General features: G+C 50.6%; 2 protein-coding genes across 6 annotated transcripts in view; both read left to right on the top strand.

The window, feature by feature from the left end:
* AP2B1 (adaptor related protein complex 2 subunit beta 1) overlaps window positions 1–22750 on the top strand; it is a 77819-nt gene extending 55069 nt beyond the window's left edge. For all 4 annotated transcript variants that reach the window (XM_042026030.1, XM_042026027.1, XM_042026028.1 and 1 more), the window contains 5 exons: window positions 1926–2055; window positions 10380–10464; window positions 11188–11274; window positions 19314–19468; window positions 20495–22750. In XM_042026030.1, coding sequence (XP_041881964.1) covers window positions 1926–2055; window positions 10380–10464; window positions 11188–11274; window positions 19314–19468; window positions 20495–20569 — 532 coding nt within the window. In that variant the 3' untranslated portion in view covers window positions 20570–22750. The remainder of the gene's footprint in view (window positions 1–1925; window positions 2056–10379; window positions 10465–11187; window positions 11275–19313; window positions 19469–20494) is intronic.
* A 1656-nt stretch (window positions 22751–24406) lies between these two features.
* The window catches only part of RASL10B (RAS like family 10 member B), a 9960-nt gene continuing 8551 nt past the window's right edge, over window positions 24407–25815 (top strand). Inside the window, exon 1 of one of the 2 annotated variants that reach the window (XM_042026038.1) lies at window positions 24407–25044. The gene's annotated coding sequence lies outside the window, so the exon portion shown is untranslated. The remainder of the gene's footprint in view (window positions 25045–25815) is intronic. The other variant, XM_042026036.1, reaches the window with a different exon arrangement.

The raw sequence follows: 25815 nt of genomic DNA, 5'->3' as shown, positions 1-25815 counted from the left end.
AAGCAGCAGCCGCTTGAAAGTTTAGAGCTTGGATGATACAATTCAGATTGTTCTTGGAAACCCATCTCAAACCATGGTGTCTTCCCACAAATACCCTTTCCAGAGAGTTTATCCTGTGCTTTGCTGTGTGTTATCTTCAGCAAGGACCAGGCTACTTCTTATCAAGACTGCAAAGAGTATCTTGTGACTGACATGTTCTCTGTATTTCTTAATATCACTTCACTGGAAAAAGGTTCTCTCTACTGAAGATCCACAGAAACCATCTCTTTAATCTCACTGTTAGCCTTGCAAATTCAGGATTTCTTGGGACAAATAAGATTTACTTAGAAAAGTCATTATGCTAAGTAAGTCCTAGTAAATGTTCTCCCTGGACTGCCATCTTTTCTGGAGAGTTTTGCTAAGCTGCTATATGCAAATGTTTCATGCAAATTGGCCTGGAAAAAAAAAAAGGCATTTTGTTTGTGATTTTTTTTTCCCCCCCATATATCAAGCTGTGTTTTAGCCACACCTATGTGGTACTTCGAGGATGTAGAAAGTTTAAATGCTGTACAATAAACCAGCAGTTTTTCCTCCTGCAGCACAACCTACTACTATTTACTCTTTCACAAATGCTGTTCTCTTGTCACTGCTTTCCACTGTGGCTGGTGCATTAGAGCTGCAGAGGGCTGGTTCTTTAAGTGGAAATATTAAGGTTTGTGATTGGGAAGTTTCTATTGCTTTTCCCTCCTTTCCTGCTGCTGCTAATCGCATTCACTGCAGTCTTGGGATAAAGCATTAAAAAAAAAAAAAAATAAAAGAAAGCTGAATTCTGGTGTGCTGTAATAGCCCAGCCCCTTAGTAACAAACTGCAAGTTTGGTTTTCCTCTGAGTCCTAGGGAAAACACGAGGGGTTGTGTCCTCCAAGGTGAAACGGCTGCAGAAGGCGAATCGTGTGGCTAAGCCCTTGCTAGGAATGTTCCTATTTCAGCTCCCCAGAGCTGAAAACTAAGGAGAACCAAGAATGGGGCATTATTGTTTTCTGAAGGAGTGACAAACCTGATAAATGTGGCTGGCAAATGTGCAGAGACAGCATCAGGCTTTTAGTGAATAAAATGAAAATACACACCTATCCATCCTGCAAATGCCCTGAGACCTCTGAGCTGATGTGAATTCTGCTAAAGAGAAATGCATTTATGAGTGGACACTGAAACATCTGGGCTTCCATCTGCTTTTGGAAAGCAGCTGGTCCGTGGTACAGGAGTGCTGTGTGAAATGTGAGCTGCTTTCCCTCTTCTCCACGCTAAGCAGAGGTGCCTGTGGAATTAAATGTTCCTTGGACTGCACAGGCAAGTAAGCATTGCTGGGACACATCCCCAGTGAAGGAGCCTCCAACCAAGCAGCTGAGCCAGGTGCTGTCATTCAGGACCAGGCAGCTGGGTGTGTTGATTCATTTGTTCTGCAGTGCTGTTCCAAGCCACATGTTTCTCCTTGGCTGCTGTTTGTTCTGTGCTGCCTCCAGTTCCCTCTGCCACAGCTCCCAGGGATGCTGCAGCCATGCAGTGTGTGATACACCCTACCTGCAGTGCTCTGGAGCTCAGGGAGAGAGAAACAACACCTGGCTCTGAGTCCACATCGTTGCTTGCTGGGCAGGCTGGTGCTCAGCACACAGACCAGTGCCAGGCAGGAAATGGGAGAGTTCTCAGGAGCTGGTCCCTGGGGCAAGATGGTGAATTTGTCAGCAGGATCACTCTGAGTGAGTTTCCCATGCCTTGTCCTACTTTGTCTGCTCATTTGAACAGTGTTCCCTCCCTGGAGTGACAGCAGGGACAGCTCAGGGCTAGTGGGAAGATGAGCCAGGTAGTGCTTGGCAAAAGGAACATGATATTTTGGACATATTTTGGACAATGCAGGGCTGCTCTCATCACCTCTATTTTTCTCTTGCCCAGCTTTGGGGTCATCCCAAGCACCCCCCTGGCCATTCATACACCTCTGATGCCAAACCAAAGTATTGATGTGTCCCTGCCCCTCAACACTTTGGGACCAGTCATGAAAATGGAGCCTCTGAATAACCTCCAGGTAAGGATTGCCTCGTTCTGGGCAGGGGGGAGCTCAGCAGCTGCTCAACCCAGTTTGTTTGGCCCAGCACAGTGTGGTAAGATTCTAATCACAAAATACCACATGTAACCAGGCAGACCTCATGGATTTGGGCCTCAAGTCTGGCCAAAACTTAATCCTCCTCCTAGATTCTCCCAGAAAAACTGAAACAGAAACTTCTTGAATTTTGTAACTTTCCAAACACCTCAAACCAGCTGCTTGCATCTGTGTAGAGTAAGGGCTGTGTTCCTGTAACACTGTTCTGTAAACTGGGTATGGGATTTGGCTGGACTTAAGAACTGGAACGGGCCTGAACAGAGAAAGAACCTGTGGTGGAGCAGGCAGAGACAGCTGTCAGTAAGAATTGAGGCAATTAAAGGAATTGCAGGAAAGGTGGCAACTTCTGAGTGATTAATATGTCTCTAGTGCTCCTAAATTCCAGGATGCTTCACAAAGGCACATCCCTGCCCCAGATAGCTCAATCCAAGGCAAACAGTCTGTTCCAGGAAAAGCAGAGGAGAAATGACGTGAGCAGCCAATGTTTCATTAACGATGGTGCTGGTGCATGGCAGGGACAGCACTCCCTGGAGGAGCCTCTTTATCAGATTGGGGCTGTCAATCTGCAGGACAGATCCAGGGAGATGTTCCCTTCTGCTTTGGACCAGAGACTGTCTCCCGTGGTCTGGAAGCCATCAGGCAGACAGTTCTCCCTGGAAGGAGCTTCTTCCCCACTGCTGCCATGTGCAGCCACTCTGTGGAGTGGAGGTCAGCGACTCCTGCCTCTGCTCTGGGTCCTCCAGGATGATTTTCCCAGTATCCCAAAATGCAGTTAACTTGCACTGCAGCTCTCTCTCACCTCAGGTCCCTAGGAGGGGGGAACTGGGTTGGGTTCCTGCAGAGTACCAAGCCCATAGAGGGGAATATTTTGAAGCAGCTCATTCTGTTTTTAGTTGAAGGGAATGCAATGGAAGTTACTATTTATTCTGCCTGAGCAACTGTTTTTCCCCCTTCTTTTGACTTCCATTCTGGGGTTTATGACTTATTTGATGAGTCTTTGGGCAAACAGCTTGAAATAGCTTCTCTGGCACTCAAAGGAGCAGTCCCACACTTGGGCTCCAAGCACAGTCATGCGACGGGGGAGGGCACAGACAGTGAATGAATTCCATGGCCTGTCTTCCACAGCTGGCCCTTCCAGCCTCTGGAAGAGCTGGATTCCCTCTGCAACCAGGGCATGAAGGAGAGGTTGCATTCGGGTCAACTGTGGTAAAATCTGGCTCCTGCTCTGAAGGGAATGTAGAGGTGACAGTCCCAGTCAGCCTCCACAGCACTGGGGACTCTCAACAAGGCAGCCTCAAGTTGCTGCTTCCTTTGATCAGGAAGGAAGTGAAGTATTTGGGTTATTAAATCTCTAAAGGGCTTGGAACACTGTTTGTTTCTTGTAGCATCTCCTGCTAGAACAAAGCTAAGAGAAAACATGTGAGGAAACCTCCAGCTACTTTCTATTGAGACAGTGGAGCATTCATTAGTGCCAGACTCAGTTGTTAATTTGCTAAAGCTCTCATTGCCATAGAAGTTGGCTGCCCTTTTACAATTGGGGAAGCTGCCATATGGAGTAATAGTATATTTCTCTGCAAAGAGTTGAATCATGATAGCAGATGCCAAGTTAAAAAGAGCACTCCCCTTACTTTTTTGACAGCAGTGGGCTTGATGGAGATCTATCAATGCCCTGACAGCCAAGGCTCTGGTTTTGTTTTGTGGGTTCATGTGGAAAGGATTTGTCTTGAAACATTCAGAAATCGCTTTGGTGACCTACTTAGGGAACAATTTATAGTGTAATATAGGAGTAGGGAATACAAATGTTCCTGTATTCATTGAAGAACCAAAACACTCATCAGGTTGAATTTACTTAATGTGTTTTTTTTCCTCAGCTAGGGAACATTGAAGCAGATGCAGGGCTGGTTTGAACCTGAGGACCTTATGTTCATCTCCTATTCTGGTGGGAGTTTTTTGGTTTTAGTAACAAGAAAAATAAGTCCTGAAGTAACCAAACTGATAGCTTTCAACTTTTTGTCATGTTAATTAGACACTTCAAAGACTAGTTGTACATTCCTTAGGCAACTATTTCAGAAGTAATGAATTCATGTCTTGTTCAGGTTATTTTTATTACCATTTCTAATCTTTCACCCACTACAGCTCATTTAATCTTGACATTTGTAATCATGGAGAGAAACTAAAATATTTGACAAGGTAACGAAAAAGACGTTTTTGCAAGAAGATGAGGAAGACTGAGATATTTTCAGAGGCTTACTTAGGTAAAATATAGCTGAAGAGTCTTATGTTCGCTAGTCACCTTGCATCTCGTGATGCTGAACACCAGGCTTCTCCCTTGCATCCCAAAGTAATCGTGAACATTTTCTTGACTTGTTGACTCAGCTTTCACCCCCAGTCAAGCAGAGATTTATCCAAAGGGTAAAGCTAGACTGGACACAGCACTGCAGGGCTGAACAAACCCCAATCCCTGCTCTCTGCTTCATCTTTTTCACTTCTGTCAGATTCAAAAGCTGCTGTCAGATTCAAAAGCTGCCTTTGGAGTGTGCCTGTTGCTAAAGAAAATCTGACTTAGTTATTTGTGTGCTTCTAACTTGTGGTGGGGGACACCCTTGCAGTGCCTTGTCAGCATTTTGGGGGCTGCCTGGTGCTTGTGGGGGCTGTGGTCCCCTGCCCTCTGCAGAACATGGCACCAATAAATAACAACAAGCCCTCGCCCAAAGGTCTGCGAGAGGCTGTGTTGACCTTCCTGGGTGTTTGACAGCCATGGAGATTTTTCTGGGAGTTGTGCAGGTTTCCCTGGCTCCTGTAGTGTTGGCTTTTCACAGTCAAAGCAGTGGTGATACTGCTGGTGACATGTGGGCTGCTAGGGTCATACCAAGCAGGAGAGGTGAGTTGGGCGAGGTATCTTTGCCACCACGGGTGTGAGACCTTCAGCTCTCAAAGAGGAAGGTGGGTTCTGAAACAGGGATTTGCACTGGTGAGGAATATTAAGTCTTTCCAGATACTTCTTCAAGTCAAATTTGGAATTAGAAAATGCCTGGGCTGAGAGCCTTTCTATGCTAAAGAGAACCATTGTTCCTAATAATTGGCATTTTAACAGCTATGAAATGCTGTGAAATTGAAATACCCATTGGAGCACACCAGAACTGCTCTCCTAATCCTGGAAATGGGTGAAGTGGAGCCAACCTGCTGCCAGAGTTTCGGAGCTCAGGCCTGGCCTGTCATGGCACAAATCTGATAATCTTTTCTGTGAGACTGTAGCCCCTTGCAGCAGACAGTACAGTTGAAAACAAGCTGTAGGCACTCCTGGAGCAGCAGCAAGTGTGCCTGGGGCTGGAGCTGCTCTCTTGGGATCCACATTCAGAATGCACCATCAGTGTGTCACATTGCCCAGCCTTACCTGCTGTCAGCTGCCAGCCCTGTTTGCTGCAGCTACAGAGCATGAAGCTGAAAAAAGCTTGAATTTTTCAAAGTTGGTTGGGTTTTTTTAAAAATTCTGTAAAATGATCCGAGTATGAAAAAGGAAGGATCTGCCAGCTGCATTTCTCCCTGAAAAGGGGCACTTGGAAACACAGACTTGCTGCAGGGCACTGTGAGGTGCAGAACACTTTTGTTTCTTGAAATGAGTTTGGCAAAACATTTTTGTAGAGACAGAGGAGGAAGGTGCAGCTTCTTTGCTGAGGAGATATCAGTGTTGCTAATGCAGTAGATGATGCTCATCCTTCCAGTCTCAGCTCTGCTGTAACTCATCACCTGTGCTCCTCCACGCTCCTGCGTCTCGCAGTGCAGACCCGCTGGAGCTCTCATTCATCAGAGCTGTTAATGTATCTCAGGTCACAAACACAGCACTCAGAACTTGGAGACAGATTTCACACATCCAGCTCTCTGTGAAAACAAGGCTGGGAATCGTTGTGAGCAGCAGTTCCAGCCAGCAGATGTTCACCCTCCAGAGCCTGCTTGATAAATGACACAATATCTGCCCGTGTGTGAGCGGTGTCAGAATCACTGACCAGCCACCACAGAACACCTGTGGGTAGCTAGATGGGGAAGATGCTTCCTGGGTTTGTTGCCTGGGTTGTTCTTTAACAGTCTCCGCATGTGAGAATCTTATTTCAGCAAAGAACCCTCCTGGGAACGCTCTGAATTAAGGACTTGGATCACAGCTTGGCATCTGTGGCCAGTTCCTCGCTCGGCTGTGGAAAGCTGTTGGTTTGGGGGTTAAGAGCGCGTCTGCCACATGGTACAGCACATTTATAAATTGTACATTTTGGACTTGAAGTGCAGCAAGGCACACGAGAGCACAACCCTCCCAGTAACTCTCTGTTCCCTGGCCATTGACGTAACCCAGCCTCGCTGTGCGTGCACAGCTCCGGCCCCGGCTCCGGGCTCATCCCTGTGGGGTGAGAGCACACGGCTGGCAGAGGCTGCAAGCATCCCTGGGATCCTGAGAACCCTACCTGTCACAGAAAATGAAGTGGAGGAGCAGCATTCCCTGGGGGCAGAGCAGCAGCCTGGCACAGAACAAGCCATGACCTTGTGAGGTAAAAAAGACTCTGCAGAGGAGAGCTGTTCTTGCCTTAACAGTTTGGCTGTTACCAGGCTCTAAAGCAAAACCCAACTTAAGTAAATCCTTAATTTAGTGTAGGTGCTAATGGGATTCCAAGTGGGTATGTTGTGTGCTTGCTGCTGATGGAAAGCATCTGTGTTGCTTTCAGACTTGACTTTGAAAGTCAATTTTGTTGCTCAAGTCGGGGATTTAAATCATCAGAAACCTACACTCTTGAGGAAAATAACTGAATGTTGTTCTTATGAGGTCCCTCTTCCCCAAAATACCATGTTTGAGCTATTAGAGGGCTGGACTGCAAGAGAGCTCAGCAGAAGAGTGCTCATGCTGCAAGGTGAGCAAATGCATTCCAGGGGTTATTTATAGAGGTGTTGCTTCCTCTAGTCAGATCACGAACAAGACATGAGTGATTTGAAACCCCGCGCCAATTTTTAGTGGGCTCACCTTTTCAACAGTCAAGCATCACACAAAAATCTGACACCTTTTGACTTCTGTCCCTCAGAGCTTTGTAGGCTGCTTGACTAAATCCACAAGGTACTAACATTTTTTTCTCTCTCTCTAAAAGATCACAGATGGAAAGCCATTTTTATTAAAAATGCTTCTGGTTTAACTCTGAAATATCTGAAGCTAAAGGTCTAGCTAAAGATTTAATAGTTCGTGGCCAGGTCAGCAGGTTAAAGCTGCAGAGCCATGAGCAAAGTTAGTCTGGACTGGAGGATTTGTTGAATGCAAGCAGAGGTTCCTTTCAAGCATGTCAAACCTGGAGAGACTTCTCAGCTCCTGCTATCACAGCAAATGTCATTGCCCATCTCAGGACAATGTTCCCACCTGAGGAGCACTGGATTTTCTGTGGCAAGTCGCTGTTATTACCTGCTCAGCTCCTTGCAGATGCTGCTGGGGTTCTGCTCCCTGCCCATGGCTGCTTTTGTAGCCTGTCAGGTGGCACTGGATTCTCCTGACATGGAGTGTGACCTTGGGAAGCTGTTACCAACTCAGGGAACCTCTTCTTGGTGTGAGTTTCCCCACCCAGGTGTCTGCAGGTGGCTTTTCACGGACCACATCTTGTGGATCACAGTGGCTGTTTGGGGGAAGGGTGTGGTGGTGAACGATGGAAGCTTATTTTGAGGAGCTCCCCAGTCATGTCCTAATGATAGAGGTTAAGGAGAGCTTTTTCCATCCTGTGTGCAGAAGTTATTTGTGACAGCTGATTCCTGCATGCTTACAGCTGCTTGCAAGGTGACACGTGATGTCATTCCTGAAGCCAGTGATGCAGTTTGGGAGGAAGGCTGGCATGTGGCTTCATTTTTCTTTACTGGGGAGAAATTGCACTTCAGAGCATCTTAATTGGGTAGCTCTCCAGAGATAGCCAAAGCAGCTTACTCAGTGTGTTTCTGCAGAGTTGAGAAGCAGGTCAGCAGATACCTTTTTATAGCATCCTCATAACTGCAGGGACAGGGCTCGCATTTTAATTTGGAGTGTGCCTCTAGAACCGTGACTGGAGGGAAGGAGCTGCCTTCCAGCCCCTCTTGTAAGAAACTGCTGTTGTATGGCAACAACAATTAGCTTTTGTAGCTAAGTAATTTCTGTTGTTCTAAGGCAAGGCAATTAATCATTAAATCAGACTTGGAGAAGATCTTGGGTTGTGCAGTGTAGTCCCTGCTATGCTTTGTTGTTTTGCTACAGTTCCTCTTACTGAGAGCATTGTCAAGGCTGATTTTAAATAGTCCAAGCACTGGAGCTTCTCTCTTCCTCAGAGGAATTTAATGCTGCTTAATAATTCTCACTATCGGTTTTCCCAGACATTTAGCCTAAATTTTCCCTCTTCTGGCTCATCTCCATGACTTATATCCAAGCAGAGCATTTGGAATGGCTACACTGCTGTCCCTCCCCCAGCTCTCCCCTCCCAGACTCAGAGGTGCATTTTTGGCTCCTCTCCCAATGTGTTTTATCATATTTTGCAGAGGTGAATTGCTCAAGTCCACCCACCAATCTGCTTTTACCCCTCTGGTGCCTCTGGTTCAAACACTGAACACTCCAACTCGTGAGCGTGATGCCAGCCACCGGAGCATGCAACAACCCCCTGTTACAGAGAACCAACCCCAGTTTTTGCCTCATTTGCACCATCATTTACGTGGTTTTAGTGGGCTGTAGACTAATCCCTTCTTAAGCTGGTTTGCACTGTGGGAATTAAATTTAAGCTGCTACCTTTAGTGATGTCCAAAATGTAGGAACACCACAGATTGTCACATCTACCTTTCTGCAGTTCTTTGCATTTCTGGGGCCTCCCAGTTGCCAGAAGAGTTTGTTTGGGAGCTTGATCTCCTTCCACTTGTCTCTGGCTTGCATGCATGTCTAATCATTCCCCTTCCTTATCTATCCACAGCTGGTTTTTACCAACATTTGTGGGTGTCTTTCTAAACTCGCCCCTGTGGGACAATAGATTTTCCCAGTAGGACACCAGTATAAGTAATTATTAATGTCAATGAAGTTTGTCTTGGCATAAATCTTTGTAGCAGCAAATTTATTCCTTTGGCTCAGCGTTTAGCATGGTCTGGTTTGTGTTTCAGCTGGGTGACAAATTGGAGAACTCCCTCTGGGCTTTTTCAAAGGAAGTAGGAGCTCAAATGGCTCCTGAAAATCCCCACACAACAACTTCAGTTCTGGGTCTTTCTTTCAAGGCTTAAGATTCCTTCGTTGCAGGCAATGGCAGGTGTCTGCTGAGCTGTGCTCCCATGACACTCTCACTGTCTGGGCTGACGTGGGAAGAGCACGAGAGGCATGGAAATAAAGCCCAGAGCTGCCTTTTCCTGTGCTGTGTTGTGACAGGGCACCTCTCAGACCTCCAGTTTGTTCCTGCTTGTCCCAGCAGCTCTCAGCCTGGGGAAAACTGTTAGCAGAGATTAGTGGGGAACATGGCAAGTGTGTGTGATAAAGGCAGAGCAGATAAAGGCAAACTCCCTGGCTGGTGGAGTTTAATGACACTGAGAATTAAGTCTTTTGTCAAGTGATCTTTTGTTACCTGATTGCTCTTTAGCAGGGCTTTCTTCTTCCAGGAATCAACACCCTGCACATATTCCCTATTTAGATTTCACTGAGGGAAAGGCAGGAGCTTTGGGAGGTGCTGCAAGGAAGATGCAGGCAGTGGGACTCACTTGAGGCTTTCTAGAAAGTGTCTGGACCGGGACAGGATTAATCAAGGAGGTGAAAAATAAGGAAATGAAGGTGAAAATAAAGAATACACAGAGATTTGGAACTGGGGGCATTACAAGAGTGAATGGCAAAGAGGGGTGATGAAGAAGCTGATGTGCAGTGTGACAGACGTGATAGCAGGTGTGTGCAACCAAGAGGTTGGGATGTACCTGTAAGAAATGAGGAGAGGGAGAGGCTGGAGAAGAGCAGGAAAGAGCCAGGATGCTGCTGTGAGCTCCTGGGTGGAATTGGCTCTGAAGCAGTGCAGTGAAAGGCTCACAGGAGAAGATCGAGCAGCTATTAGTGAAAATGGAGCAGGGGACTGGTCCTTGTCTGAAACTGCCCAGGAGCTCGGTACCATCCCTCCAGGGAGTCTCCCATTCCGAGCTGGCCTCTGCTCAGAGAGAGCCCTCCAGGGTGATGAGACTGTGGGAAGTCTTGTGATCCCTTTGGATTTCCAGCTGAGAGAGACTCTTTAACCTCCCCGTTTCTTCTGTAACAGGTGGCTGTGAAAAACAACATTGATGTCTTTTACTTCAGCTGCCTAATCCCTCTCAACGTGCTTTTCGTAGAGGATGGCAAAATGGGTGAGTGCTTGGAGGTGTGTGGTCAGCCTCCTTCAGCCAGGCTGTGCTCCCAGGGCCCCTCTGGGTGCAGTCTCCTGGCTGAGTTTCACCTGTGCCTTGACCTTCAAGCCATTACATCTCAGCCAGTCTGCTCTGGTGGCCTGTCCCTGTTGTCCTCCAGCTCCAGTAGCTGCCAGGACCCAAGTCCCTCCCTCTGATTCTCTCTGTCTGACAAAAAAATCTGTTTTCTTCAAAGCTGATCTTTTTTGTATTTGTTTGGGTTGGGGTTGTTGTAGTTCTGGGGTTTTTTGAGGGGTTGGTTCACTTGAATGGGTCTAGGATTTGCCCCCATACCATTTTCACTGGAATTTGTGTATTCCTAGTCACCTTTATTAAATTTTTGTTTGAATTGGCTGGAAGTTGCTTGAAAAGCAGCTTTCACTAACATAATCCTAAATGTGTGGATCTCCTTCCTTCTCATCAAATCCTGCATGTTCTTGGCTTGTAAACAGCTCATATGGCAAAGACTGTCTCTCTTTTGGGGGAGGCCAAAATCATCAAAGCTTTGCTGCTTTTACAAAGAGACTGAGGTTGTTGTAGGAGTAAATCCTGGATCTAACCCCAGCAGGGCAAAAAGTTACCAAAAGCTCTTTTGTGTGTCTACCTTGAAACATTCTGTGGTGTGTTAATTAATGCTGTGAGGATCCCACAGTGCTGATGGGGTTGGGTTTTTTTTGTTTCTAGAGCGCCAAGTCTTCCTTGCAACATGGAAGGATATTCCAAATGAAAATGAGCTTCAGTTCCAGATTAAAGAATGTCACCTGAATGCTGGTGAGTAGCTTCATTCTGCCATGCTGAGAGCACTTTTGATGCATGGCCATTAAGCATCACCTTATTAATATCACCTTAGTAAAATAAACTAGTGGCTAATGAAGAGATAAACGTTGCACTTTTGAATAGAGCAGCCTGGGATCCTAGGGCTTGTTTCAGTCAAAAACTTCAGCTGGCTCCCCATAAAAGCACATCTGAAATCCCAAGTCTTTGATTTGACCGATCCATTTCTTCCTTTCACTCTGGACCTTGTATTCTTGCTTTCCCTTTTATACTTTGCTTCCCTGCAAAGCTGCTCTTTAAATAGAGCTGAATACGGTGTTGGGGCTGTTCAGCAGCCCTGTCCTGCTGCTGTGAGTTTTGAACAAAGTGTTCCAGCCCTATTGCATCACACTGGGCCACTCACTTCACCTTTTGGCAGCTTCTTTCCTCTTTCTGTCATGGAAGGTCAACCCTCCAGACACTGCAGGGTGTTGGGAGGACAGGCCATATGGGAAGGGTCTGTTGTTAGCTGAGATATTGATGCATTTCGATGGTGTTTGGTCCTGTTCAGTTTGTTTGGCCATGGAGTTGCCTCTGTGAGCATCTTGTACGTGTGACCTTACTACTGCTGAAGGATAAGGGGAGTGTAAAAGAATGGAATGGGACCAGCGTAGCAGCTCTGCTCCTGTTCAAGAGGTTCTGGACAGGAGCCAGGTGATTCTACCAAAAGCTGCTCTGTTTCACAGATGAAAGAAGTGTCCCTATTGATTACCAACCCTGTAACCTTTTTATTCTCTCATGCCTGCTATTACACAATGAACACCCTCATGCTTCAATAGCAGACAGAAACCACGGGTCTCTTTGTACTCATAATTATGACTGTTTTGGAATATAAAGGATAGAGCACACAAGAGGAGGGGAGAAAATAGCAGCTGTTGGACCTTATGACTTGATTTCACTGTGGGGTTTCAAACGAGAACAACCTCTGTGCCTTCCCCAGTCCTCCCTCTGCTCCTGACCGAGCTTGGCATCGCCTCTCCCCCTGCACTGCAGAGCTGCTGCTGCTGCTGGTGCCTTCTGCCCTGCCTCTTTGTCTCCAACCAGAAACACTGGAAGCTGCTCAGTTTGGTGTTGAGGTGCTGGCTAGCAGGGGACAGCGTTGGGAAAGAGAGAGGAGGATGGTTGGGAAGATTGGCAGTCCTGCAGCCTGGCCTGGCCCCCTCCTCCCTCTGGAAGAAAATGTTATGAAACTTGGAGTGACAGAATGCTCCCCATTCCAAGAGGGTTTGCCAGCTCAGGGCCAGACTGCTCACCCAGGCCTGGGATGCTCAGAGGAGAACGAGTTACCAGCTCTTAGGGAGAGGAGGGAACACCAGGCAGTTCCTCTGCAGTGGGATCTGCAGCCTTTTCCAGGGAAGAGCGTGGCTGCAGAGCCTCTCCAGAGCATGATCCATCCCTCAGGATGCTCAGGGCAGTGCAGGATCTGCCAGGATCTGCCAGGACCTGCCAGCTTCTTTGGCTTGTGCGTTGCAGAAAGTGGGTCACGCCTCATAAACAGATTCCAAACACTTCCATCCACCGAGGCTTCTGTTTCTGTGTTTCCACTGCTGACACCTCCTCCCTCTTGCAACTCTTCCTTGACCACCTGGGCTTGGGCATGGAGCTGGCCAAGAGCTTGCAGGAGGGAAAACCAGGAAAATCTTGTGTGCTTGCCTTAGTCCCTTGGTTTTTAACCTACCAGTGCAACCCTGACTCAGCCTGCTCACCTTGATTACAGGCGGTAACCTCCTCTAGCTCAGACTGTCCTAAGGGCAACAAGCCTTGCCTGCAGAAGGGTCAGCCAAATCCAAAATCCATGGAGTGCTGGGATTCCAGCATCCTCAGGGGTGGTGACTTCTCACAGCCTGGCAAGTGAGACACAGCAGGGCAGAGGCAGAGTGGGCTGGATGAAATCTGGCAGGAGCTGAATCCATCTTATTTCTAGTTTACACCAGAGCAAGGGTGTGTGCCTGGCCATGTGCCTCAGCAGGGTGATAATTTTTCAAGATTCACAATCTTGATTGTTTAAATCCAGTGAAAATAGGCTTAAGACACCTCCTTTCTTCTAAGAAGAGCAAGTCTGGATATAAAATCCTTAGAAACTTGATCCTTGTGGAGGAAGGGCTGGTTTCTGTTCCAAAGACTCTCCTGTAGGAGATGTGTAACCACAATAAAGCTCTCGATTTGGGCTGTCAGTGGTTGTGGTGTTCATTCCAGCTTTGCAATGCCCTCGTGGCTGAGCTGTACAAAACCCTGCAGATTCCAGCAGCTCCTCACCAAACCTGAGGAGACGCTGGGTTTGTGCAACCTTCCAGCACAGGGAACAGCTCCGGAGCACCCTGGCTCCACAGAGTGAGTCGTTATCCCCAGTCCTTATCCCTGCTGGGATCAGTCATTCATTCCTAGGTTGGGCCCACCCAGCCGGTGGTGAGTGCTCAGGGACACCATTCATGCCTCAGCCTCACTGATCCCAGCCCAGTGACGCGAGTGGAGCTGGAGCTAAAAATACCTCTGCTCCCAGTGCTGTGCCCTAACACAGCTCCAGCAGCCACTTGGAGCTGTGTGGAGCAGCTGTGCTGGGGGAGGCTGGTCAGGAATGTGATCCCTGGCTTTCCTTCTCCCAGCTTTTCCTTCTCCCAGCTGCAAACAGCCTTTGCTTTCCCGAGTTCTCACATCTTTGCTGTGTTTCAGTGGGGCTGAAGTTTAGTGCTGACATCCTGGAGGCCCTACAGAGCAGCCAAGCAGGGCATGCAGCTCTTCCTCAGTGGAGAAACTGAAATTGGAATTTCTTTTTCTCTAAACACCCAGCACATAGTCCCTATTTAGCTTTTAAAGGCAGGAGACTTGGGAGATGCTGCAAGGAAGATGCAGGCAGGGGGACCCACTTGAGGCTTTCTAGAAAGTGTCTGGGCCGAGACAGGATTAATCAAGGAGGTGAAAAATAAGGAAATGAAGGTGAAAATGAAGAGTACACAGGGATTTGGAACTGGGGCATTACAAGACTGAATGGCAAAGAGGGGTGATGAAGAAGCTGATGTTTAATTTGATGTGACAGTAGCTGTGTGCAACCAAGAGGTTGGGATGTGCCTGCGACGTGTAAGAAATGAGGAGAGGGAGAGGCTGGAGAAGAGCAGGAAAGAGCCAAGATGCTGCTGTGAGCCCCTGGGTGGAACTGGCTCTGAAGTGAGTTACCTTGGAACAGGGGTTTGTTGGGGGCTGGGATTTTATCTATCAAAAAGCAGCTTGTGAGTTTCTTGTACGGCCAGAGCTGTTTGTCACCGTGCAACAGTCACCTCACAGCACCTCCTGTGCAAACTGCAGACTTCTCCCCAGGTTATTGCTTTTCTTCCTTCAAACAAAAAGGAGATAAACACAGGCAGGCAGCTCAGAAGCTTCTGTGGGAGTCTGTGCTCGCAGGCCTTTGTAGGTAAAAGATCCATCCTGTGCCCACAAGGCAAGCTAAATAGGATTGATTTGAGCTTTGGTGGCTCATATGGATGGCAAAAAAACCTCCTGTCCCTGGCAGCTCACCCCAAAACAGTGCACAGAACAACCAGAGAGTCTTGGCTGCTGCAGGTAGCCCAGAGCTTGGCAAGTGAAGCCAAGGATAAGGTGCCATGCTGTGGGATGAGGAGCAGGTACCCTTAAGTGGTCTGATCTGTGTCTGTACCATCTTTGCTTCCAAAAGAAGCAAATCCTGGACCTTTGAAGGTATTCCCACCATTCCCAGTGAGTCAGGGGGAGATGAGTGCTTCATTCTGGGTTTGGGGGGCTCAGGTTCCCAGCAGTCAGAGATGGACCTGGCCTGAGGCTGTTCCTGGGGGCTGCAGCTCTGTGGATGTGGAAGTTTCTCTGGAGCTGTGTCATGGGGCCAAGGTGTGCTTAGGATGCCCTGCACATCTTGAATTCATTAGAGCTGTTTCATGCTTCAGCCTCTTAGGAAGAGGTTGGGATAGTTCCCTGGAGAAAACCTCATTCAGAAATAATGAAAACACAAGGTCATGGTTATAGCCCAGCATTCTCATGTCTCATGAATCCAGTGCTAAATTAACTGATTTGGGGGATTTTAAATGAAAACACAAGAATCTAGTGCATGAAAATAGATTCCTTAACTGTTACAGCTCAAATATTCTGGGTGCTGCTGGTGCAACTGAGGTTTCCCCCGTAACTGAGCGTGCACTAAAGCTCAGTTTGCCTTGTTTACACTGGGGTTTTTTTTTCAACATGCTAAGTTTGACTAAATTCTAAAGGATCACTACATTAGGGTATGCAAATCAGATGAGCTAAATGTTTTTCTTTTTCCTAAACACTGCTTACCCAAACCCACAGAGTGAAAGAGGATGCGCTGACTTGCACATGGAGATTGCCTCCCGTTTAATGGCACTCAGTCAGTTGCTGTGCTGTTCAGTACAGGAATTTTGGGTTTATTTGCTTATTAGTGGCCCACAGTTTGGTGTGAAACAGCAGCTTTTGTGATTAGAGTTGAACATGGCTTTATTGGTATGCAGTGGTCACTTTGTTTTTCTCCCCCAAGTAATTTGCTAATGCCAGAACAAAGAGAAATTGGATTTTTTTAATGAAACAAGCTGGGGGACAATCATACACAAGCTTGCCTGGTATGTTGGCTTTTTCTGTATGTGCAAATCTTGTACCTGATAGTCGAATAAATTACAGAACTGGTGCATATTCCATGTCTTGGAAATGAAGGTACTGTCATAACATTGCCCCAGGTGCCTCCCCACTGGATCAGAATCTGCCCTTGGGATTTGAATGCAGTTCTTGGCTGGATGCTCAGAACCATTCAGGTGCTGTTAGAAATGGCACAGGGATGTTCTCAGCTACCACAACATAAAATATAGGCATTAAATTTTACTTTCTGATTGCCACAAAGCTCAGAAAAGGTGCATTGAGTTGTGCCTGTCCTTCATGCAAAGCCCAGGTGCTGATCTTGGCTCTCTGAGTTCAGATGTGAAGTTCTTAAGCTGATGAGCAGAAGATTTAAGCACATCCTTTGCTTTACCCAGGAGAAAAATGCTGTTAAAAAGTACTGGGTCACTTCAGTGCAGAGGAGGAGACGACTTTCCCTGTGTGCCCGTGTTTCCATGTGCACTGTTTGGTTGTGGGAGTGAAGTAAAGAATTCTATTTAGAGAGGAAAATACAAGGAAAACAAACCAAAGGAACCAGCCCTGAAAGCTGGGCTGATGTCAGAGGCTTCCCTGGCCTCACTGATGGCCAAACCTCCCTGTGCCCTTCCCTTGTGCTTCAGGAGGGTTGTGAGAATAAACCTTGAGATCGAAGAAAGTCGCTGTGCAAGGCCAGGTGTGGCTTGTGCTGCTTTGCTGAAGGACTTGAGTGCTCTGGTTTGCAGAGTCCCCAGTCCCCAGAGTCACTGAGCCCTGCTCCTGCCTCCCTGGGCTCTGGGTGCCCGGGCTCAGCTCCCTGCTCCCAGCAAGATCTGCCTGGGTTTATTTTATTTTTTTTATTTATTTATTTTTAAAGGCTGTGCTGTCACATGGCATTAGCGGTCCTGCCTTCAGCCAGCCACAGCCTGCTACTGTTGCTTAGCAACTCTGATGATCTCCAAAATCCAAATTGCTGATACTCCAGAGCACAGGAGGGATGGGAGCTGCTACCTGGGGGGAGAGGGGGTCAGCTCTCACCAGGCCCCAAATCTGTGCTGGGAGAGAGGGCAGGAGCAAGCCAAACGTCAGCTCCAGCCTGCTCACCATTGCTCTGGGTGTCTGGATGACCCAGAGCATCTTTTGGTGGGCCTTTTTGTGCTCTTCAGAGGGTAACTAAGGTCAGGGAAGCAGAAAATAGGCTTTCCTAGGGGTTGCCCTGCCTCACTTTCCCTCCCTGTATCCCCCTACAAGCACGTTCCTGCTCAGAAATCTGCCCCTCACCAGAGGCTGGGGATGTTTCCATTGCAAGAGGAGCCATTGCACAAAGATTTTGGCGTAAGAGCAGCTGCTCTCAGCTGCTCACCTGCTGAGCTCCCCAAACACAGCTCCCCTGCTCTGCCATCTCACCCTGTAATGGGGTAGCAGCCTCACAGCTGCCAAAATTGCAGCTTCTCATTCCAATCCTGCATCCCTGCTCCTCAGGGAATGCCTTTACTCTGACAGCATCTCCCAGCAGAGGGGAAATTGCTGTGGCAGGTGTCAGGTTTGCTGGAGAAAGTCCTTGCCAGTAGTTCCACCTTCAGGATACACATCCAGAGGACTGAGATTTAACCACAGCCTGTCAAAATTGGGCAAACAAAATCCCATTTAATACCAGACAAGGATGTGCTCTCTGAGCCAGTGCCTGTGTTGGACACTGTGCCTTCCCAAAGGCCTGGAGGCTGCTGTTGCTGGCTTGGGAGCATGAGGATCTGGGAATTGGGGTTTCCTTCCTGGTGGGTGATGTCCTTGCAGCATGGATTAATCGCAGCCATGCTCCCTGTGAGCAGGGGACCTCTCTGCACTGCCCATTTCCTAAGTCTGGCTGAGTTTGTTGTGGAGAGGAGGAGTATGGGTGGGAGGAGGAGACAGGGAATGAGGGGTTTTAAGCAAAAGATCTCATTAGTTACATATATCTGCCAGTTTCCATAGTAACTGGGGAAGAGAGGAAACCTAAATCTGAGTGTGTCTGGGTAGCTGGATGCCTGAACCATCCTCGACCTGCAGAGAGCTGCTCTGAAGCCTGGGGAGCAAAGGAGTGCAGCAAAGGGTCCGGGCTGCCCTGGGGAGAGGCAGTGGATCCAAGTGGCTGCATCAGGGGCTGGATTTGTAGGGCCCTTTGTTTCCTCCTCCCACCATTGCCTGGTGCATGAACAGGCTCTGCTGTCCTCTCTCTAATCCCTCTGTGCACCAGCACACACTGGTGTCCATTCTCAAATCCAGCACTGGTGGATCTCTGTGTCTGTAGGTGCAGGGATGGATCAGAGCTGCAGGGTCACTTCCTGCTGCCTCCCTGCTGCTGTCCTGCTCCCTGTGCTCCTTGACATGGATCCCACATTTCCAGTCTCTGGGCTTTCTGTGCAAGTTGGTTTAAGACTGTTTCTCTCCCTCATTTTTTGTCAGTAGTGCTCAACCTGCTCTGAATGACCCAGCACAGATCAAGTGTTCCACCTGCCCCAGCAGGGAGTTAAATTTCTCCTGTTGGGCACCAGCAATGGGAATTTGCCAGTGATGCTTATCAGGTGTGGAATCTTCCACCCAAAGTGTGACTGTGCCCCTTAACAGGCATCCACAGCCTGATACTTGCTTTGCTTTGTACTGAGACACCCCTTGGCATCCAAGGGCTGCTGGTTTGGGTCCTGGTGTTCTGTGTATTTGCCTCTGCTCTGGTCTCCTCGAGAAGTTCCTTGGAAATAATGTGTGACAACACCACCCACCCAGGTGTGCAGGTGAAATCACACCTCAGCTGCGAGGACTGAGGTCAGGCTGTGTGTTAAAGCTGTACCACAGCCCTGTGATGTCTAGAGACAGAGTCGGGGGGGGGGGGGTTACCCTTTAAAGTACTTGCTTTTTAAAGAAGGGAAAGGATTTTTACTACCTTGTAGGACACTGATTTGGCCAGAAGTGTCTGTGTGTGAGGGAAGTAGGAGGGAGCTCTCATGGTTGAGACAGGACCTCAGAACCTGAGCAAGCCTCAGGTTGTGATCTTTGCTCTTTTCCACCTTCACCTTTTGACTTTTTTGGGCTGCCTACAGCTGCTTGGGGGTTGTAGATAAAGCAAAGTCCTCTTCCCCTCTGAAAATCTCACCTTGATCAAGTCTTGAGTGAGCCAGAGCAGTAAGTGGGAGCCCTGTAAAATGGGTAAGTTCTCACCAAGAGACCACAGCCTGAAAGGAATGAGGTGGGTCCATGGAGAGAACCAGAATTTTTTTCTCCTTGTGTGCTCCTTTCCCCAGGGAAGGAGCCAGCGTTTCCCTGTGCTCTTGCATCCTGGGAATGCTCCTCTGGGCTCTCCTGTCTCTGCAGATGATGGATCTGAACTAACAGATGTGTTTTTTCTCCCTTCCCCTCTGAAGACACTGTCTCCAGCAAACTGCAGAACAACAACGTCTACACCATTGCCAAGAGGAACGTGGAGGGGCAGGACATGCTCTACCAGTCCCTGAAGCTCACCAACGGCATCTGGATCCTGGCTGAGCTGCGCATCCAGCCCGGGAACCCCAACTACACGGTGAGGTGCCAGGGAGCAGAGGGCATGGCACAGCCTGGGCTCCTGCTGCCTCACCCCACACACCAAGCTGCTCCTCCCTGCTCTTCCTCCCTCCCTGCTCCCTCTCCTTTGAGGGAGGTGCTGTTAATTTGGCTGGGGGTGGTTAGCAATGCCTAACATGGGAGGAGTGAGGAACAGCAGAATTCCCCTGCTCTGTCACCAGTGAGCTGGGACAATGCCCGCCAGCAACGAGCAGCGACTTGCCAAGGTTACCCAGAGATAAAGCCAAGAGATATTAGCAAGGAAGCATTGCCAGGCTGCCCTTCCCCCTCTTATAGACAAAAAGAAATTTATGCCCTGCCGTGTTCCCGGCTGGCTGTGGCCCTGTGCTGGCATCAACCCATGGCTGGTGGGAAGGTGCTCTCTGTCCTGCCTCATGCACCCCCGTGACTCTGTGACTTCACTGCCCTTCTGAGGGACCTGTGTGTCTCTGGTATTAGAGGATTTATCTCCTGTTGGAAGCTGTGCCAGGAGTTGCAAGAGAAGTCTGTGGTCTGGGGAGCGGCGGGGTGAATGTGAGCGTTGGAAGGTGATTTAAAGTGTTTGCACAAGGTTTGATGCTGCAAGCCTGGTCTCAGCCTGATCTTTGCTTTAGAGAGGAGTGACAGCCAAGTCTGTGTCCATCAGGACTGAGCAGCAGATCCTTGGAAGCCCTGGGGTTTAGTGCTGTGATGTACAGCTTGAGGACAAGCACAGGTCCCTTGTCTCAGTTTGGGACCATGTCCCCTTTCTTCCTGCCTGTGGGGCCACCTACGTTTGCTGAGGAATTTGGGAACCCCACAGTGGGAGTTTGCTTTTGTTTTCCTCCTCCTGCTTGCAGCAAGCTCTGAAAGGGCAGTTTGGGGTTGATGATGTAGAAAGCAGGAGAAATACTTTGTGTGATTGTCATCAGCCATGTCCAACCCATTCCCAGCTGCCTTTGTGGACATGGCAGGAAGCTCCTGCCTCCCTTTGCCCCAACAGTAACCTCTCCTCTCTTCTCCACAGCTCTCCCTGAAATGCCGAGCTCCAGAAGTGTCCCAGTACATCTACCAGGCCTACGATGCCATCTTGAAAAACTAACAGGAGATTGAGCCTGTGCCTCACCCTGCAGAAGGAGGGGGGAAAAAAGGGGTCCCCAGATCCTCCTTCACCGCCAGCGCGGGGGGAAAAGCACTCGTAACTGGAAGCAGCTGTATTCATGTGTAGGATTTCAGTCAAAGGCACTGATTAAACAAGGTAGCAATTAGTATCCACGTGCTAACGATGATAGGGAACAAACCCCTTTGGTATTTTTAGCGTCCATGGAGTTTCTAACCACTGCTTCAAACTACTCCCATGTCCCCCTCGTCCCTCACTCCTCCGTTCTCGTGGGCTTCTCTCCATTTTGTGCCAATGTTGAGTGTTTTCTAAATGGCTTTAGGTGTAGTTTCGATTTTGTAAAATAACTGCTCATTGGAAAAACACAAAAACACCGAGCAAAAACCACCCATCCGCTCATTAAAACAAGGCAAAAGTGTCGAAAACCTAACACTGCACTTTATTTTATATTTTTATACTTTCTTTTTTTTTTGAGTTTTTCTATTGTAATTGGCTTAAAGGGAAGGTGATTCCAAGGAAGTCTTGGGAGCCCTGTTGGGCTCTTAACAGGGTGAGCACGGCCTCGGGGAATTAGGAACAGAGCCATCAGTTGGGTCTGAGGAGGGGGATGGAGCCCTAAAGAGGGGTTTTTATTAGTCTTGTGCTGGCAGACTCGCACTGCTTTGATGGTGTTCTCACTCCAGCCATCTCCCTGGCTCATGAGCTGCTGATTTGAGGAGTGAGGCTGCTTTTGTGTGGGGAGGAGCTGCAGGCCTGGGTAACAGGGCAGCAGTGGATGAAATGAAGGAAATGAGCCCTGTTCTTAGAGCAAAAGGCTCATGCCAGAGCTCCAGGTGTGGTCTCTTCATCCTCACCCATCTGCAGCCCCTCTTCCTTCCCTTCTTTCCGTGCCTGCTGTGGCCAAGCTGCCTTCTCAGCCATCCCTGAGCTGTGCCCCCCTCTTGCAGCGCTGGCCCTGGCAGTTCCCAGGCTCATGGTGGCACATCCAAATGTGGCAATGCCACTTCCCTGCAGGTGTCAGCGAGGCCCCTACAGAGAGGGGCCGCTGCTGGCAGTGCCCCAGGATGCCAGGGGAGCAGAGTGGCTCTCCCTGTTCCCATGCTGTCCCCCAAAACCCAGGCTGGGGCATGGTGGGAGATGGTTTGGGCTTGGCAGCGTTTGCTCCCTGCCTGCCTGGGGCATTCAGCTTCCAGCTGGGCTGAGTGGAGCAGGTCATGGAAGCGTTTCTCCCGTTGGCAGCTCCACTCTTTGTGCCCAGAGTCACAGTGATGACCCAGAGCCAGCCAGGTTCCTGCTCTGAGTCCCTGTCCCGAGCAGCCCCATGCCCTGGCCCCTCTTTTCCGACCTGTCCCTTAGGGCCAGGATCGTTTCCCTTCCGGTCCATTGCTGTGGACTCGTCCTACTGCAACCACTCAGAGCTGCAGCAACAGCAGTGAAAGCAAAGCCTCTTGCATGTCCCTGCTCCATCCTTAGCTTCTCCTGCTTCATCCAAGCCCCAATCCAGAACAGCCTCTCCCTCCCCAGCATGCTTGGACATCTCCCCAGCTAACAAAGCTCCTGCCTGTAGCAACCCCCATGTTGTCCTTTTGGATGCCGCTTTCCAAGTCAATAAATGTTTCACGGTGGGAGATCGTTCATCAGGGCTTTGGCACTGACTGCAGCCAAGAAACCAGTGCTGGGAAGAGGTCACAGTGTCCTGGGAGAAACTCCAGCAGGGCCCAGGAGCTGCACGACCCTGAGGAAGGTGGTGTCCCTGTGTAGGAACCCCTGTGCTCTGGCTGGGGGGAAAAAAGTGGGGCAGACCTGGAGCAACCCAGCCCTTGAGCCCTGCCCACGTGTGCTGGGAGGTGATTTGCTCCAAGCCCTGCGGGTGTAGTGTAAAAATCCTTAACAGAGCAATTAAGGAAGCACCAGTGGTGGCACTGAGCACGATGCTGTGTCGGGGCAGGGAGGAGAGCGTAGCTTCGACGTGGGGAGGGGTTGCTGAGCACCCTCTTCTCTTGCCAAATTCCTTCCCAGCTTTCCGGGTGGGTGTCTCACCCCGGGGCAGAGCCGGGGCTCGTCGGTGCCGTTCCCTCCGCCCCTGCTCGTTCGAGTGTTGGCCGTTCGTGTTGCTCTTCAGGCTTTCTCTGCCCTCCGTGTCAATAAACTCATTTCCATGAGGCTCTGGCTGCGTGTGGCTCTGTGGGAATGGGGAGAGGAGCAGAGGAGCCATTCCCCTGATGCTGGCTCTGCCCGTGGGAGCAGCAGGCTGAAGGCTGGATTTGGTGGGAGCGAGGCTGTTTGCTCACCAGGCTTCTTTTTCCACTACAGCACAGACCCCCCCCAAATTTGGGGTTTGCAGGGGGAGGAAGCAGCAAGTTTCCCTGGTCCTCCAACAGCTGCTTCTCCTCATCTCAAAGGGCAGCAGGGACACTCGGATGAGGAGCAGAAGATGGATGTTCCCATTTAGCCCTTTTGGGGCCCCAGGTGGGCTGTGTGTGTAGCATGACCTGTTTTTCCTGAGGTGAAATGATAAAATCCTGGGAGTCACTGATGTGTTTGGATCTCTCTGCACTGGTGCTGTTGTTTTCCAGAGGGCTTTGCCATCACTGGTCCCATCTCAAGCAAGGTGGGTTGGGCTGCAAAACCTCTGCAGCAGGGCAGAGGCAAGCTCAGGCAGCCCCAAAGTGGCCAGAAATGTAACAGAACAAGCAGCAGGTTAGGGGAGTGTTGCTCTGGAGCAGGGTAACTTTTTCCCTTACCCTGCCCAATCTTGGTTTAGCAGCACTTGGATTTTTGGGAAGTTCCACCCTCTGTGGAGGGCAGGTACCAGATCACCCCGTGTTGCCCTACACTGGGATGGTTTTGTGTTAGAAGGAGGTGCATGTGTCAAGTGACAGTGACAGGCTGGTTTGGGGTCACTGATCTGGCTGTCATGTCCCTTCATGCACCCCTGGTGTGCCTGGGATGGGAAGTGATCATCATTCCCTGCTGGGGGGGAGCCTGGAGCTGCATTTGGCCCAACGGGAACAGAGATGCTCAGGGCTCTGCCCTGTCAGCTGCTGTCTCTTCATGTCCTGTGGCAAAGGGAAAGGTTTCTTCCTCCCTCCCTGTTCTGCCAGAGGCTCCTCGAGAAGAAACCGGTCTTTGCTGCTGCTACTGCTGTGGGTTTGCAGCCACACTCGTGCCCTGTCACCAACCCCGGGCCGTGCTGTGCCTTGGGGGCTGGGTTTGCTTCGTCAGTAGCGTCACCCACGGGGCTCAGGGGACACAGATGCTGCTCCCTGAGCTGGGAACTGCCAGGGGGATTGGTCCCCACAGCCTTCCCTGTTCCTGAGGCCCACGCTGTGGCACAGGGACCTCCTGAGTTGGTCCTTGCTGCTCTGGCTGGAGCTGGGGCAAATCCTGCTGGGCTGGGTGGGTTCCCTAAAATCCCTGCTGCTCCCACTGGCCTCACACCCATCCTGCTCCGTGCCAGCGACAGCAGGTCCCTGACCCATGATGGGGTGTGGGCAGAGGCAGGGATTCAGGTGAGGATTTTGGATCTGGCTGAGGCAGGAGCTAACCACAGGCCCCCCGAGCCACCAGCTCTGCCTGTCTCCTGCTGCCACCTGCACACCAGGACAGGGGAGCTCTTGGATGGATGATTTTAGGTTTGCCTTGGACCCCTGTCACTGAGACTGGGATAAACCTCCCAGCCAGCAGGGATGTGCTGAGATCCAGCCCCACTCCCCTCCCCCCGGCTCCTCGTATATTAAATTTCACACATCAAACTGCAACTGAAGAGCATCTCGGAGGGAACTGCTAAAAATAGCCCCGAGGCTGGAGCCTGAATTGTGCAGGAGAGTTAATGTGCAGCCCGATCCCTGCACTCTCCCCGAAACATTCCAGGGCTCGGGACTGCTTTGTGGCCATGTGGGGAAGGGAAGCAGCATCTAGAGCTGGTAATAACCCCAGGGACGCATAAATATTCCCCTGCTGCGACCATCGGGCAGCTCTGCAGGGAAATAACCCCCAGATCTCTGCCAGCACGGCTGTAACGTGGGGCACGGCGAAGGGGCTGTGACCCCCTTTGCCTGGTGCTGATGCCAGGGTGGCACAAAGGCTGTCCCACATTTGTCCCCCCCAGCCGTGGGGCTGTGTCTGGCGTCCTTTGTCCACCAGGAAGGATGTGGCATTGTGTTTCCACTCGCACCCCCTCCTCACCCTGGAGAAGAGCCCGCGGAGATGATGTTTTTTCCCAGCCAAAGGTGCTGACGAGGCTGGGGGGAGCCCGGCCGAGCTGTCGCCGCTGCTCGGGCTCAGCTAAGCCCGTGTGGTCACAGCCAGACCTGTGGAGACACCTCGGTGCTCGCTGGTGTCACAGTGACCCGGAGTGGGGCTCGGGGTGCAGGGAGTCCATCAGCAGCGCGTCCCGGGGCCCGGACCATGTTCCCGGAGGTGCAGCCAGCATCTTCCCTCTGTCCAGCACGCAGGTAAATGCTCCGTGCGGGGTGACCCAAAAATGCAGACACTGCAACAGAAATGTCCCTCCTTTGGTGGCGCCTGCAACCAGCCCGGGCTCGGGGTGCCCCCCCGGGCACAGAGAAACCCCCAGCCCTGCCCGCGGGCCGGGGGCTGGCACAGGGGAGGTGAAGCGATGTGCCCAGGAGCACAGCGAGCAGCGGCGTCGGAGGAGGGAAAGACTCCTTCAGAGGGGTCCTGCCCACCTCCCCCGAAGGAGTCTGGCCCGGGGGGATCGTCCGGAGAGGGAACGAGAGCACCGATGCCGCTGGGCGCAGGGGAGGGAAGGGGCGACGGCGCTGCACCCAGCACACTGCAGGGGGGACATGGGAGGGTCTTTTCCCATCGGCGCCTCCCCAGAGCCCCGGGAGAAGCCGGCGTCTCTGCTGGATTCCTGCGGCTCGCTCTGGGCATTCCCTGCCTCCTTTTCCCGGTGCTGCCTCCTTCCCTCCCGGGCACTGCCCGCATCCCTCCTCGGGCATCCTCTGCATCCCTGCCTGGGCAGAGCCTCTTTCCCTCCCCGGCCGCTGCCTGCATCCTTGCCTGTGCTCTGCCTGCCTCCCTCCCTCCATCCCTCCCTCCATCCCTCCCCAGGCTCTGCCCGCCTCCCGCCTGGGCATCCCCGCCATCCCACCGGGCGCTGCCTCCATCCCTGCCCGGACACCGCCGGCCCCCCCGCCGTGCCCCGGCCGGGCTCCCCGCTCCCCGCCGCCGCCCCCCGGTGTCGCCGCGCCGGGCGGGGG

This window comes from Corvus kubaryi, unplaced genomic scaffold, assembly GCF_017639235.1.
Source record: "Corvus kubaryi isolate FWS band 111438036 unplaced genomic scaffold, C.kubaryi_AGA036_p1.0 37284, whole genome shotgun sequence".
NCBI lineage: Eukaryota > Metazoa > Chordata > Aves > Passeriformes > Corvidae > Corvus > Corvus kubaryi.
Note: the sequence above shows the minus strand (reverse complement) of the source record. Positions and strands in the feature narration are given on the sequence as shown.